Source organism: Setaria viridis, chromosome 9 (genome assembly GCF_005286985.2).
Source record: "Setaria viridis chromosome 9, Setaria_viridis_v4.0, whole genome shotgun sequence".
Classification (NCBI taxonomy): domain Eukaryota; kingdom Viridiplantae; phylum Streptophyta; class Magnoliopsida; order Poales; family Poaceae; genus Setaria; species Setaria viridis.
Genome location: NC_048271.2, coordinates 19,695,954 through 19,712,711, shown reverse-complemented (window position 1 = coordinate 19,712,711; position 16,758 = coordinate 19,695,954). Strand labels below are relative to the sequence as shown.

The window sequence follows — 16,758 nt, the reverse complement described above, 5'->3', positions numbered from 1 at the left end:
AATTAGTTTGTGATATGAGACAATACATCTCAAAACTAGAACAAATTCGAATTGATTTCACTTGGTCAGGAAATGGCTCAAAAGTGATCAAACAAGTTTTCACATCAACAAAGCAATAAACTATAGTTCTAAATAGCCCGCTATAGCCTTGCTATAGCTTTTTTAGAGAGCTGGTGCTATGCTATTGCCAATTGTACCGCCATGGCCACTAAGGATGCTTTAGCTCCACTAAACACCGCTATTTTCCTTAGCCGCAAAATCTATTTAGCACCGCTAATCCTATTTTACGCTATGTGGGTTGATGATGTTTCATTATCTCCGCACTAACGAGGTCCAAAAGTCCATTAGTTGCTAAAAAAATATGATAGCGATACAAAATCAACTGTAATATTTAATTTTGAAGTGGTAGACACGAAGACACGCTCTCATGTAACCCTGGACATGAATAATTTTTCATAAAATTTCCAAGGCCCATGTTTTTTTTGCATGATTGACTCAAAATTTTCATATTTTTATAAAACCGCTAAATGAAATAGCTTCCACTATATCCCGCTATATCTTTTTATAGCTTTTGAACGAAGCCGCCGCTAAATGACTTAGCCTGCTATTTAAAACATTGAATAAACATGGCCTGAATAATATTTTGATCATTTTTTAGGTACTGGGCCTGTTGCCTTATTGGCTGCTGGGCTGCCGGCCATCTATCTATAGGCCAGGCCAGTAATCCACACCCTGCTTGTTTGGAGAGGAGGGAGGCCCAACTGGCAACGCAGCAGCAGCAGCATCTCCTTCCTTCCATCGGCGGTCGGCGCCTCGGCCGCACGACGCCGCCGCCGCCGCCAGCAGGGGAGGCGAGGGGTTCTCCGCGCCGCTGGTGGCTGACACACCCTGCCGTAGGAGCTGCTCCACCTCCGCGGTCCGCTAGGCGCCACTCCACCCGCCCATTCTCCACTCTCCAGGCTCTGCTCGAGGCTGCGCCGCCCGACATCGACGACGCCCTCACGCCCGACGCCCGAGCGGGAGCAGCCGAGCCTAGTGCCAGCGTGGCTGCGTATTTCCGCGGCCGCCCGACGCCACGACCGGCCGGCGCCGTGACGGGCGACGCCGGCACTCCACGACGGCGGACGGCCACAGCTACACAGGAGCCATCCCCAATCGGCAAATTCCCTCACGGCGACTGGTGTGTAGTCTACTCCATCTCCATCCGCTTTAACCCTTCGTCGTGATGCTTTAATGGACCAGATCATTACTGGTTAGTTAAACTAAATTGTTGGAGGAAATGTGGAGTTGGTACCATGTTCCTATACTGCTCTATTTATCTTTGTTAGGATGCGATTTATATTTCCCCTTGTTCCATGCTCCTGAAAGCTGGTACTCTCAAATCATGCCGGTGATAATGCTTCTTTTGAGTTCTTTATCAAATTATGACAACACAGCTTGTAAAATGTTTGGTCTTGCCCAATTGTTAGGCTCTGGAAGAGGTAGAGAAGAACATCTCATCCTTGAGATTGTAATTATGCCAGACCTTATCTGTGTTCAAACTTTTTATATTGTACCTTATGCAAGTTTTGAACTTATTTGTTGAATTTAAGGTATGGTGAGACCTTTTATGTATACCATCGCACTTTTGGTTACTTTATTATACTTGTATACTGAATTGTAGCAGAATTTTATAGTTGTATTACTGAATTGGTTATTTGATTGTACCGTATTGCATATTGGAGTTTTTTTAGCTAGGCATACCCTGGGTTCAAATCATGTGGCCTTTCATTTAGAATTAAATCATATAATGACGAATCTCTGAATTGAAAAATAGAATCGCAAGTAGGAATACAGCATGAACAAGATAAATTGTCCTACACATCCTTGGTTTGATGCGGCTTATATCCAAGGTGTGGCTGCAGTTTTTCAAAAAAAAGGGAATGAAAAAATCCAAGTTAAGTCCGTCGTCAATGTTCCCTTGACTGGTACATCTCCACCGCATTGTGCTAAACCAATTAGGGTCAGACATTAACATGAAAAATGGTTTCACAAATCACTGCCCGTGTAAAGTCCCTTTGCCTATGGCTATATCCTAATGCCTGTGCTAAACCACTGCAAGAAAATTGCACAGGTGCAAATTTGCCGAGTCTCAAGTTGTTTGTCGCCTGAGCTGATGTTTTCATTTTCTGCTGCAATTGCCTGGTTGTGCTAAATCAGTCTTATAAATTGGGCTGGGATATTGTCGAACTCCAGCAATTCTAATGGTGTAACCTGCCACATTCTGGATACTACATTTGTCCCATTAGTCTTGAGTTATTTTCATCTGACCCTCGTTATCCATGGCAGGTAAATGCTTCGTGCTGGAAGAATTTGTTCAGGATCTTATGCACGCCATGCTGTATCTTCATTACTGTTGGGTCCACGATGTTTGTTTGCTCTCGAAAGTCCACACTGCTTGGACTGCAAGTGTCATGGGATTAACCAAACAGGAGATAACAATACTAAATTCTTGAGTCCGCAGCTAAATGTAGGCAGTCATGGCACTTTCTTTTCCACTATTACTGAAACAATTCTAGTCCAAGCTCGTGATCCATCTCAGCTATCACTGGAGATAGATAATGCAATCGATGAGCGGAGATTTGATGATGCATGGAGGGCTTATGAGAAGCATGTTCACATGGATGGACTTCCAAGAAAGTCCGTTTTGAGCAAACTCATCACTGGCTTGGCAGAGACCTGTGATGCTCACTGGCTTAACCAGTCCTACAATGTGGTCAGTCATGCATTTGAAGAGAAGCATGAATTGTTGGGTAAGGAGCCCCTGATTTACCTATCTCTCACCCTTGCACGCTGTGCTCTGCCTAATCTTGCTATAAATGTTGTGAGGAAGTTGGTAAAGATGGAGGCATACCCACCTGTTTCAGCTTGGTCAGCAATTGTAGCACATATGTGTCAAACCAACACTGGTGCATTTCTTGCTGCAGACCTTGTTATGGAGCTTGGTTACCTTTTCCAGAATAATAGAGTTGATCCACGGAAGAAGAGCAACCGCCCTTTGCTATCAATGAAACCCAATTCATTTACATTCAATATTGTTCTGACTGCAGCTCTCCTGTTTGGTACTACAAGAAAAGCGGAGCAGCTTCTCGAACTAATGCCTAGGATAGGGGTGAAGCCTGAAGTCAACTTGTTGATTGTTATGGCCCGCATATATGAAAGGAATGGGCACAGAGATGAGATTCAGAAGTTAAAGAGGCATGTTGATGAGGCCTATGGTCTTAGCGAATCAGAGTTCAGGCAGTTTTATGATTGTCTGCTCTCCTGTCATTTGAAATTTGGGGATTTGGATTCTGCAGTTGATATGGTGTTGGATATGCTAAGAAAAGGCAAGAATGCAAAGCGGTCATTGGAAGCAGCCAAAGCAGTTCTTGAAGCTGTTGAAAATAGGAGACTTTATTTCCCTTATGAGAAGACTGAGGCTGAAAATCCATGCTCTTCAGAGAGACCTATATCTAATAGCCAAATGCTAAGTTATGTTTCGTTCTTCAAAGACAATAGCTTTGCAAGACTTGAATTGGAGGCACGAGAATTACTCGAGCTGTTATCGGATAAGCTGCAGGAACAGGTTGGACTGGTGAAATCTGAACATGGTATCCTCCACCCAACTGAAACAATGTACGCCAAGCTTGTTAAAGCTTTTCTGGAAGCAGATAAGATCAGTGCATTGGCTTCGTTTCTTGTGAAAGCAAGCAAAGAAGATTCTCCTGTGTCTGTTGAAAGGTCCTTTGTTGTTCAAGTGATAAATGCGTGCATTTGTCTTGGGTTATTAGAGCAAGCGCATGATCTTCTGGATGAAATGAGATTCTCTGGGATTAGAGTTGGTTCATCCATCTATTCATCACTCCTAAAAGCCTATTGCAAAGAGGGCCAACATGAAGATGACATAACTGCACTTTTGAAGGATGCTCAACAAGCAGGCATTCAGCTTGACGCAAGCTGCTATGAGGATTTGATACAATCTAGGGCGAGTCACAGTAACACCCCAGGTGCTCTCCATCTTTTTAAAGAATTGAAGAATTCAAATGTTTTGAAATCTGGTCACAAGGAATTTCAGACTTTAGTGCAAGGCTCTGATGAAAATGAAGCTGTTTTGACGACCAGGCTAGTGGAGGAAGTAAGAAGTGGTCATATGGTTGATCATGCTGTTCATGACTGGAATAATGTCATCCATTTCTTCTGCAAGAAGAGATTGATGCATGATGCTCACAGTGCACTGAACAAGATGCGAGCTTCTGGCCATGTGCCAAATGCACAAACTTTTCATTCTTTAATCACTGCTTATGCTGCCATTGGTGGCAAATATGTGGAGGTGACAGATTTGTGGGGTGAAATGAAAGTTCTGGCTGGTTCAAGCTCTATGAAGTTTGATCAGGAGCTCTTGGACTCTCTGTTGTATTGCTTTGTGAGAGGTGGTTTCTTCCTTCGAGCCATGGAAGTTATAGAGATGATGGAGAAAAGCGATATGTTTATAGACAAATACAAGTACAAGTCCTTGTGGCTTAAATATCACAGGACATTGTACAAAGGTAAGGCTCCCAAGGTGCAAACAGAAGCACAGCTAAAAAGGAGAGAAGCAGCAATACATTTCAAGAAATGGATTGGGTTGACATGAGAGCATAAGATTCAACTCATACTCTATGATATTTGATCAGGAGCTCTTTTATCATCTGCTATGTGGATAGATCTTTACAAATTCCTGAAAATCATAATCATAGAGTTCATTAGAAGGTAACATGATTTCATTTTGCAATTTTGTGAAGTTCATGTTTGAAGACTAATCAGAACCCAAACTATGTTATGTATAGAAACTCGGTTGTTATGTTTATGACGAAAATGCTTCAGCTGACACATTCAATATAGTGTTGTTCCATTCCATGTGATTAAGAGAGCGGTATTTGTGCATTTTCAAGGCATACAGAATGCAAATCATAATTACAGAGAATTGGATGTAGTTCTGTATATGATTGTAATTTTGTGAATATTCTTTTAAGAAAAAAATTATCATATTCAAATTTTTAATGAGTACATCCAGATTTACGTCTTGTGAAAAATGTGGAATTTACAACAGAGAACATCAATCTAGTTGTGGAGATTTAATAAGATGTAATAATATTCAGAATTGTAAATTGTAATCTAGCAATAGACAATTGGTAGCAATAATTCTCACTTATGCTGCCTATCTCATGTTTTAAATTTTCCATGTGTTAGCGAATTAGTCTGACCTGATCTAAGAAGCCAATCGCACTTGTGTTAATTAATCATTAATCATTACAACCTTGTTTACAAATAATATTCATCCACAGGCTACCAAATTATTTTATTTTAGTTTGATAATGCTTTTGGCTTGAAATTGTCTTTTTTGCAACAATGATCAAGACAAGCAGTTTGAATCCCTTAACTGTACACATTTTAATTGAATCTTTATTTGCATTGCAAGATTCTGGAGGTCCTATATCTTTAAATGGCAATTCATTCTGTGGCTATCCTGAACAGTTGCATTGGTTAACTAGATTTGTTATTCCAAATGTTGCCTAGTATGCTACAGTAGTGCCATAGTGTGAATTACTCGCATTCCCCCACCTAATTTTTGATGCAGCACACTATTGTGAAGGAACAGCTCCACGTTGCTGCTAAAAATAGATAGATATAGCACAAGTACTGTAGGAACCTCTCCAAGGTGCTGATAGGTAGAAAGAACACAAAGTGTTGAAGGAACCACTTCAACATGCTGTGCTAGATATGGTTCTAAAGACGTAGATGGACCAAAAGGTCGAAACCAAATCCACGGATAGCGAGAGCTTAATCTAAAGCCCTTAGGATACATCTAAAGGGTAGAACAACATGTTCTATTGATAACTATAGTGGCTACATCAAACCATCCTACAAACTTGAGGGCTTGCCTCTATTTATAGTCTCAAAAACCTTAGACAACTCACCTACAACTGATATGACCACGACATAATAACTCGTACTTGACAACTAGATAAAACTCATATTTGAGAACCTATACTTGACAACTAGGTAACAACTCGTACATAACTCATTGACACCTAAAGCACAACTTCTAGGACATATGAAATGACGTCACAATTCTCTTGGGTAAGGTAGTGTAGCTTAGAGGTAAACCGTAAACCTCAAATTGACTCCTTGTTCTTAGTAGCAAAATTAGATTTGTCTCCTAACTCTTGAATCTTGATATCAAAATACAGTTTGTGGTTTGGACTCTTGAATGTTCGAGCACCCATGTGATGTCCCTCATCAATTTTACTTCAAGTAGTGAAGTATGATACTAAGGAACATTGAATTGTCATAACAGGTAGTGTTTTTTTTTTCTCTCGAACACACAGTTAATAGTAGAAGATTGGAGTCACCCCCCCCCCCCACCCACCCACCCACTTTAGAAGAAGACTTAATCGGCTTTTACAAATAAGGACGATCCGAGACCTGGACAGCCTAGCCAACCTCCCTAACCGAGAGAGAGGGGCCCTTGGCTCCTGCCAAGGTCCACAGTTGAGCTTCATCCCTAGCCATGCTCAGCACAGTGGCAACGCTTGTGGCAGCCCCATTAAAAACACAGTCATTTCGATGCTTCTAGATGCACCAAGCACCAAGAATGATTAGGGAGTTTAGTCCTTTACGTGCATCGCCCGTAACAACTGCTCCCACACTTTCCCACCATGCGTCGAAGGATGATTCAGCGGCCGTCGTGGCAAGTTGGGAGAAGCCAACATGATGGAAGAGGGAGTACCAGAATTGCCTTGCAACCACACACCCAATGAGCAGATGTTGGATGTTCTCTTCCTCCTGATCACACAAGAGGCACTTGTCTGGGTGTTGAAGGCCTCGCCGTGCCAACCGATCAGCTGTCCAGTATCGATTGTGGGCAAGCAGCCACATAAAGAAGCGGCATTTGGGTGGAGCCCAAGACTTCCAAATCCTCTCATATGGTCTGAAATAAATGGCCCCCTGAAAGAGAACATCATATGCCGATTTCGCTGTATATTGTCCTGAGGTAGAAAGGCTCCAAATGTGTTTGTCCTGTACCCCGACTTGTAATTCTACCTCAGAGATCACATCCCACAATACCACATACTCCATTAGAGCTTCCAAGGAAATTGAACCTTGAATATCTTCTATCCACCTTTGATTGATCAGTGCATCTAGAACTCCAGAACTGTACGCCTTCCTACTGTTCTCCTAGAGACCAAGGCATATACCTGTGGTGCAATATCCTGAATATTTTTTCCTGCTAGCCATTTATCTTTCCAGAAAAGAGTGTTGGCTCCACCACCAACTTCAGTGACCACAGCCATAGAGAGAAGACAATCCATTTCCTTGCTGATTTGGAGAGGCAGACTTGCCCAAGGTTTATTTGGATCAGACTTCTTGAGCCATGGCCATCTTACTCTTAAGGCTAGTCCAAGGGATTTTAGATCTGATATTCCTAAACCACCAAGTTCCCGTGACAGACACACTTTGGGCCAAGCAATGAGGCAATGCCCTCCATTTGCTTCCTTCCGCTCCCTCCAGATAAAGCCTCTTCTAATCTTGTCAATAGCTTTAATTGCCCAGGATGGCAATTCTGTCGCCATGGCCAAATATACCAACATTGCAGTTAATACATACTGTACCTGCACCACCCTTCCTGCACGCGTCATCAAGTCCGCTTTCCATCCTGGTAGCTGATCAGCTATTCTATCAATAACAGATTGGAATTGCTCCTTGGTAAGCTTTCGAAGAGAGAGTGGCAGCCCAAGATACTTGCACGGAAAGTCCAAGATTTCACAAGGCAGCAGGATCTGGATGAGAGTCATATTGTCCTCGGAGCAATGGATTGGCAGCACATTACCCTTCTGCACATTGGTCTTGAGTCCCGAGGCATCCCCAAAGAGCTGGAGCATTCGCAGGGTCAAGGTGATATCCGCTGCTGCAGGCCGTAGAAAGAGGGCAACATCATCAGCATATAACAATATTCTATGTTGAATTGGCCTTCGGGACAGTGGCTGTAGGAGACCAGCCTCAGCGGCTCTGGTGACCACCAATCCAGCACATCCATGACTAGGATGAAGAGCATTGGGGAGAGCGGGTCTCCCTGGCGAAGAGGACTTCGGTGTTGTATGATATCCCCAGGAATACCATTAAGAAGAACTTGAGTGGAAGAAGACGATAGGAGGCTACGCAACAAGTCACACCGCCGAGATCCAAAGCCAAGTTTTTGGAGCACCTCCATGAGAAAACTCCAGGATACCGAGTCGAAGGCTTTTGTGATGTCCAACTTGAGAAGGATTCTTGGCTGCTTTTGGGAGTACAGAAACCTCACAGTTTGCTGAACCAACATATAACTGTCCTGAATAAACCATTTTTTGATGAAGGCACTTTGATTGGGAGAGACCATTTCGTCTAGGCGGCTAGATAAACGGTTAGCTAGAATTTTGGTCACCAATTTTGCAAAACTGTGCACCAGACTGATGGGTCTGAAGTCCTTTACCTGTTCAGCGTCTGACCTTTTAGGAATCAAGGTGATGTAAGCGGAGTTTAGCATCCAAAGATTCCTAAAAATTCCCATACAGTATGCACGGTAGCCATCACGTCATCCTTAATAACTGACCAACAGGACTTGTAGAAACGCCCTGTGAACCCGTCAGGCCCTGAAGCTTTATCAGAAGGAAGTTGCTTAATGGTGTTCCACACCACCTCTTCTGTAAAAGGTATATCCAAGGCTTTAAGATTATATCCAGGGATGTTCAGCCCGTTGAGATCAATGGTCCTATCCCGAGTACAATCTGTACCAATTAGGTTAGAATAGAACTCCAAAATTTCAGCAGCCTTCTCCTCATGTGTTGTGATGGTGGGATCATCCACCCTCAATTTGGCAATGAAGTTCTTCTTTTTTCGGTGACGAGCATGCATGTGGAACAACAATCTAGTATTGGCATCTCCCTCTTTGAGCCGTCCAATGTGGGATCTCAGTTGGGCTACTATCCGCAGTAGGGAGGCAAGGGCGAGAGCGTGCTTTTTCAGGTTGTTGTGCAGCCATAATTCATTTGGTTGTAGGGTGCGGCTTTCTTGGGCAATATCAAACTGGTGGATGATCTCCTTTGCTAAAAGCAGTTGGGAGTTGATATGCCCAATTTTCTTCTGGCTCCAACTTTGCAAACCTCTTGCTGTTGCCTTGAGTTTCAGGGACAGAGTCTCCACAGGGCAGTGGCAGGGCTGAACTGAGTTCCAGGCAGTCTTGACTACTTCCATAAAACCATCCATGCCGGGCCAGAAGGATTCGAAGTGAAAGTGCCTTTTGCCAGCTAGGTTGTCCCTGAGACCAAGAATTAGAGGACAGTGATCTGAATCGTCAGAGGCTGCACTTTGCAGGGGACATTCAGGGAACATGTCTTCCCAATCCGGCAAGCAGAACACACGATCTAGCTTCACAAGTGTAGGATCAGCACTAGTAGAGGAACTAGACCAAGTAAACTTACGACCATGAAGAGGAACTTCAGTAATTGCCATATCATTTATCCATCTTCTAAACCTTCCCATCATAGCTCTGTTTAGATTTGTGTTGTTCTTGTCCTCATCTTTATAAATAAGATTAAAATCGCCTGCCACCATCCAGGTCCCTGTGCACTGCGCCCGCAGATAGCGCTGCTCCTGTAAGAATTGAACTTTTGCTTGATTGTCTTGAGGCCCGTAGACACATGTTAACCACCAGGCAGTACCATTAGGTGAGCAGAACTGAACCAAAGCACAATGTGAATCAATCCGGCTTGCACCAACAGGCCCAAGGAGAGATCTCCACGCAACTAGGATTCCTCCACTGGCCCCGACCGAAGGTAGAAAGATATAATTATTATCAAAGTCACTGCCTAGCATAGAGAGGATAATCTCCCTAGACACTGAATTCATCTTTGTTTCTTGTAAACAAATAATATCAATTTTGGAAGAGTCCACAATAACGCGCACTGCATCTCTTCTTGCTAAGGAATTGAGCCCTCTAACATTCCATATCAGTATATGTGTTGGATTCATAGAACAGAGAAAATAAGCGACCAGAAACAAACCAAAAAGCCTGAGAATCAAACCATACATTCCACTACCCCAAATGCGGTGTCATCTTCTTGAGGTGACCATCCGAAGATGGCAGCAAGAGCTTTGGTGTGCGGAGTCGCCTGGAGCTGCCGGAAGCACTTGGCATATTTGTCCAAGATCCTTTGGTCAAATTGTTCTTTTTCGTCATTCACCTCCATATCAAGAGCTCGCATAACCCGTTTCTTCAGATGTGCAGGGCATACCTCTAGATTTGCTGCCTCCAGACCAGCTAGGCGGCGGCTTCGGCGAGGTGCCTCAGTAGGTGGCTGCATCAACTTCTTTCTTCGCTTGTTGATGTGTGGAATCGGCAGGAGGGCACCCGGCGTCTTGGATAGACTGTTGATGAACTCCGTCGCGAGGCTGACTGGCTTCGCGGCTAGGCCGGACCCATTCAAATCCCTCTCCCCACCATTCTTCTTGAGGCGGCGCCTTGAATAGACTCGAAGCGGGGGCTCCGCGGTTGTGCTGCTTAGGACCTGTGGCGGCGATGAGACAGGGGCAGGCGAGGCCAGCGCCTCTGCAAGCGAGGGAGTCAACTCTGGAGCCGGAGCTTCTACAGGGGAAGCAAGAGGCCAGGCATCGATTCATCCAGTAGGGGAGCAGGCCCATCAGTTGAAATCAAGGGCCCATTAGTAGCCAGGCTGAGACGAGTCCCAAGAGCTGTGAATTCATAGCTGGTGCCGACATCACACTCTGGCGTAGGGTGGAGTTAGGTGGGCTGTTTTGGGGCAATGAAGGCCCACACGATGTCTCAGCCATTGGGCCTAGCCCAAAAGACTCCATGCAGACCTCATATAAAGGCGCCGCCGCTCCCTCTTTCTCCTTGTGACTTAACGCGGGCATGCACGCTTTGGACGCTTGGGACGTCGAGCATCTGTTAATATTTGCGATCATGCCCGCCTCGGCTTCCATAGCAGCAGCCTCGGTAACCAACGATGGCACCTCGTGCACCTCCCGCACCGTTGGCCCAGCCGGCACAGCATCAATGGGGGGCTCGGAAGCCGATTCCTCTTGGTGGGGGTGGGCCAGCCGGGGCTGGGTGCGTGGGCCCAGCCGATCCTGCACTGGCGCACAGCGTCCCTGAGTTGACGATGACGCGCCTCCTGGTGCTGCCTACTCTGGGGGAATTGACGGCGAGCGGTGTCTTCATCTTCGGCGACGGCGGCGTCCATTATCATTGGCCGGAGGTGGAGAGGGAGGATCATCTTCAGAATTGGACGACCCGATCTGAGATACAACGATTGAGATAGGATACTTCAGGGTGTGCATCCCGGGCTAGTGCTCCGCCGCCAATGGAGGTTCAACAATCTCAAGATCCATCTCTACAGGGAAGTAGTTCGGGTTCGAGCACCAGGCCTTCTTCTGGTAGATGTCACGCCGTTCCGCGATGCTTGGATGCAAACCAACAATCCAGCAATACTCATTGAGGAGCAGCTCGGCTGTTGGTAGCTCCCAAGCATGTGCCGGAATGCCTCTGATTTCCACCTCAATGGCCAGAGGGAGGCTCGCCGCCGACGACTGAAGAAAACGCGTCCATTGCATGACGTGCAGGCGGGCTGAGGGGGTGATGATGGGTCTTCCGCCATTGTAGACGCGCTTAAGCATTGCATCAGTAGGCAAGATCAAAAGGAAGCTAGTCGATCCCCACGGGCGTAGGATTAGGCTTCTTCCTTGATCTCAAACCTATTGGCGATTGTTGTGCGCACCAGCTCCATCGCGCCAACCTCGTGTCCTTTGATCATGGTGATGACCAAGGCGCGAGCAAGATCATCTTCTCTTCGGGCGATGCTAGCTGAGCGATCAAGAATGCGCCTGGGCTTCAGTGGGCGATCTTCAGCAATCAAATTACGATCGTCCTCACTTGGGATGGACTGAGAGAAGCCTTCGTTGCCCTCCTCCGAACCACCGCCGGGTGTCTCCGTGCTTCTCCTGGCTCTCGGTCGTCGAGCGCGATGACGTCGCTTTCTTCCCTGAGCAGTTGTCGCGGCGTCCGCAGGAGGGACATCCGCCGCGACCACCGGGGGCTGCTGGGAAGCCATCTCCGATGTGGCCACCGAGCACCAGGTCAGCATTGGTCGCGGACGAGGCACCACACAAAGAGCTGCCGGGCGCCGGGACGGGCACTGGCCGGAACGATGACCTAGCTCCCGGCAGACGAAGCACCGGGGCCTAGAGCAACAATCCGCCGCCCGATGTTTCAGGGAGAAGCAATTGAAGCATCTCCCCAGGAGATCAGCAGGAACCGCTCGACAGGGAGGAGCTTCATGCCGGTGTCGCGCCTGACGGGCTTGACGATTCTCCGCCTTCAACAATCCGTAGTCGTCCGGAGTGCCTGCTACCACGTGAGACCTCCGTGTCTTAGGGTAGAGGATGATGCGGGGCGCCGGCCGTGGGGGGACCTGCAAGGACACGGCCGAGGCTCATGGAGCACCTGGAGCCTTCAAGGCCGCACCCGAGGTCGTCAGAGCCGGGATAACGACGGGGACAGTGCCGACGAGGAGCACGTCTTTGAATGAGGGAGAGGCTCCGTCGCCAAAAGCCCCAGAAGAAGGGGAATCGTCCCTCCAACGCTAGAATTTGGAACGACCCGTGGTGGCCCAGGGAGGAGCTTGAGGAGCCAAGCACGGACGGTGTTCCTCCGGCGCCGAAGAGGAGGGGATTTGGGTGGCCGCCATGCCTGGAGTAGGTGACGGCGTGAGGCTGGTGGAGGGGGGAGGGGGTGCGCCAGGAGTGGGAGGGGAACGGAACGAGGAGCCATTCAATCCAGACTGTTACAGGTAGTGTGTATTAACAACAAACTCAATACAGGTACATTTCTGTTATTTCTCTACCAACTCCACTCCAGTGATGTATCTTACAACATCGTTGTGCCAAATGGATTCGTTGTTTAATTTGTATCACTAGCATTTGCAAATGCCCAATATGAAATTTTCATATAGCAACAATATTAGTAGGATATACTAAACCTCTGTTTCTTTTTTCCAGGCACATATATCAAGTCTACTTTGCTTCAAACAGAAGTACCGAAGTTGTAATGGGCTAATGGCTGAAACAATAACTTCCTCTATGTGGTGCAAGGGTGCTTGTTGATAAAGATGGTAGTTTGGTACAAGGGGTTGATTGATAACAAAGGTATTTATTTGTACGCTTGCTACCCAGCTCACACTTTCAATGCAATGTATCATCCTTTAGGTGACATGTTTATGCATCAGTATGTTATAAATGTTTTGCTGATGGTTTCTAATCCAGTCTATTATTTCTTTGGACAATAATCATTTAGTACCGCACTAAATCTTTATCTATAACTTGGCTTAGCAAAGGAAGATGAGAATAAAGTTATTTCAACTACTAGATCATTCACCAGTGAGATGCCTTAGTTCAGTGAAATCTCAATGAGCATAATATACACCATGAAACCATACACAGCCGTGGTGATTAAAGCACGTTGTAATGATTTGACTGCTATTATTTGTAATCTACTATTCAAGGTTCAACATAATATAGGCCACTTGAGTAATCTAGTGTAATATGTCATTTCTGTAGACAGTAAGCTTGCTTTTATAGACTTAGACCCATGCTGTTTTTTTTTAAATGATAACTTGGCTCAAGCAAAGAATGTACATTAGCACCTTTGCATGGTGGAAAGGAAAAGTCCAAGGTATAAAAGGATCTTGACAACTAAGTTACTTAAAATGCTAGATCATTCAGAGAGACAGGCCCTCGCTCATGGAAATCTCAGTGAGAGCTTGATACGCACCATGAAATCATACACGGCCGTGGTGAATTGGTGATTAAAGCACCTTTGAGTGATCTGACTGCTATTATTTGCAATCTTCCATTGGAGGCTCGATGTGTTATAATGCTACTTGAGTAATCTGCATGACACCACCATGCAATTAATTTTGTTCCCAATGGAACCATCGTGGTTTGAAGATTCCAGGGAGATACATGCAAGGTTCTTTAAAAAGAATGTTTGTTTGGTTGTAACGGCGAGATGATTGTGAAAGAGTAATGACAAATTGAGTGACCTACTGAACTTGATGCACAGAGTTAATCATATCAACTGCATGAGTACAACTTAGGCCTCCTTTGCATAAAAGCTCTACTAATCTGTAATCACGGTGAAACGTTAACCTGCATCTTTCGGATTGAACCTTGTGTGATTCTAGACAGTATTTTTTGTGTTATGTACAACACTGAATCAGTTTTGCCATCTTTCTTATACCAAATTGCTGTTAAGTTTACTAGAAACACTCTCCAGCGGGCAGGATAGTGTTAAGGGTTGACCTGAATTCACAACAGTAAAAAGCTGGAAAGTGTTGTCGGTGCGGATTCAGGTGCAGACGTGCACGTCAGAAAAAGTTCTTCGATGTTCGTGTGTGTGTGTGTGTGTGTAGATCATAGATGCATGGGCTGGATTCTGTCTGTCCCAGAGAGACCAAAATGCATGCTTCCATTGCCCTGCAGTTGATAGTATACAATGACTTGTCGTGTGTCATTCTCTCGATCATTTAGTGGGTTTAATAGATTTGATAGGTGCAATAGTATGTTTGGTTCGAGGGGTGGGTTTGTGAAATGGATGGGATATTCGATTTTGACTCAAGGGCCTCTTTTTTATCAGAATCGTTTGAGGCTCCTACAAACCAAGACAAGTACAACAATCTCACCTAGCTTTGATGGCTGCTAATGCTAATAACCTTTTCCAATATACAGTGCACTGGATGAGGCATCTGATTCTAGCTCCGAACCTAACCCCTCCTCCAAGGAACAGAATGGTTGAGTGCACTAAGGATGTCTTCTTATGTGCTCTAAGCACACATTATGCACTAAGGATGCCTTTGGATACTCCATAAGGAAAATTAACAGGAAGGGTGTCCACCTTGTCTTTGGTTCAATCCAAAAGATATTGATGTGTCCGCTGTGTTATGTTGCCTCTCATGGAGTGGCGTGAATGTTCGCTGGCTACACGTACCAACTGATTGAAGTTGTACAGCTAAATTTGGTTTTTGATTTGTGCGTATGGAGCTGAGGAACACATACGCACATTGTTTTTTTTTATAAGGCATACTCACATTGTTGGAACCAGAGCTGGAGAGTAGAAATCCACTTCTGCAGGACTTAAATGTTCACATGGAAGTACCTTTGTACTTGGAGAAAAGTATTAGATTTGAGCAGCAGAACTGGAGAGATTTAGAGCATGTGGGGATGAATCCTCAACTCCTTCTGAGCGTTCTGGTTAATTTCTCCATATATCTGGACCGTATGTAATTAGACAAAATGAATGAAGAGGTTAGAGTAGTACTCTTTTTTCTCGATTGCCTTCTTTCCACATATCCATGCATGCCCATGTACTGTTTGTAAATCTTGATTAATCTCGTCCTTTTTTGGCAGGCCAGTCCAGAGATGATGCTGCATGCATGTCAACTATAGCAAACAAGTACAAGCTAGGACTCTCCTGGCGACAGTGGCTGCTGCCTGTGGGCTAGGGCTCTTCTGCCGCATGCTCTGGAAGGTGATCAACAAGACATCGCGTGCCTCGGTATTCGGGCTCCATCAGACGGGTAGACGATGATAGCCACTTTGCTCGTCGATCAGTTCCCCTCCCAATCGTGCATGATGCGTGCTAAAGCACGCCGGGGGTGTGGTGCTTCGGAAAGAGCAGCAGCAGCAGCAGCCATAGGCACCCGGCCGGCCTGCGTGCAGTGCATGAGCATGACGACCTGAGGCACACTCCCCAATCATGAGGCCAAGGACACAAGCAATGAACCCCCACAACAAGGGCATGCAAAGATGTGGGCATGTGCCACATCATTCTGCACCATGCATGCCACTGCATATGCATATAATTGGCCATCAGAACTGAGACTGCTTAATTTGCAGATTAAGCTTCACTGGTATGCTTTAGGCTGGTTGATGTTGTGCCAAGGATGGCTACTAGCTTCTGGAGTTGTATAGGAGCTATATTTGGCGACGGCGATGGTGATGATCCATCCACGGATGGATCGAGGGTGATGGCGAAAGGATCAAGGGTCATTTTGCTTTACTCCAGTCACTTCCATGCCCAAAGGAAAGGATCTTAGCTTGGCCCCCATATGCAAGCACGCCATGCAGTGCACCGACCTATCACACGCTTTTATCGTCAACACACTCTGTCGACGTACACTAGCGGCGGGTGTGCCGCTTGATTGCAAGGCTTTTGAAACTTTTGGCCCATTGTGTGCCAAAGAAAGGAGGTGTTTTTGTTCAGTCACACGAAATGGATGTAACAATCAAATTGTGTACCACCAAATACACACACACACACTTGACACTTCTTTTCAGGGAGCTGCTACGTAGCGGACACTGTATTCCTCGTGGAAAGACGTTCACGGTTTGCAAGGCTGACACGAGTGTTCATGGTTAAAGCGCGCCGTCTAGTAGACACGTTGGGACGCTTTTTGGTCCGTCGTCTCGTCTCTGAGATGTGATGGTCTTTGTTGATCTCTCGTTCTTCCGTCAGATCAAACTGTCCAACAAAGATCCCAGTGTGCGTGAAAAGAGAGGTAACAAACACGCACTTCACCTACAGTATCACATACATAGCTTTCGCTACAGTTTATCGCAGCAATCGGTTCAGTCCAATTATCGTGG

At 45.7% G+C, this 16,758-nt stretch overlaps 1 protein-coding gene across 4 annotated transcripts; it reads left to right on the top strand.

The window, feature by feature from the left end:
* Positions 1-19: 19 nt before the first annotated feature.
* LOC117837408 (pentatricopeptide repeat-containing protein At1g03100, mitochondrial) lies at positions 20-16,422 on the top strand. 4 transcript variants are annotated; one of them, XR_004636342.2, is made up of 5 exons: positions 20-1,180; positions 2,329-4,770; positions 13,114-13,260; positions 14,842-15,417; positions 15,520-16,422. XR_004636342.2 is itself a non-coding variant. In XM_034717025.2 (2 exons), the coding sequence occupies exon 2, from the start codon at positions 2,333-2,335 to the stop codon at positions 4,652-4,654; it is 2,322 nt and encodes a 773-aa protein (XP_034572916.1). In that variant the 5' UTR covers positions 20-1,180; positions 2,329-2,332; the 3' UTR covers positions 4,655-4,915. The 4 variants fall into 4 exon arrangements, 1 of the variants encoding a protein (XP_034572916.1); XR_004636343.2 differs by lacking the exon at positions 14,842-15,417 and having other exon boundaries at positions 15,520-16,401; XR_004636341.2 differs by lacking the exons at positions 14,842-15,417; positions 15,520-16,422 and having other exon boundaries at positions 13,114-13,339.
* The last annotated feature ends 336 nt before the right edge of the window (positions 16,423-16,758 follow it).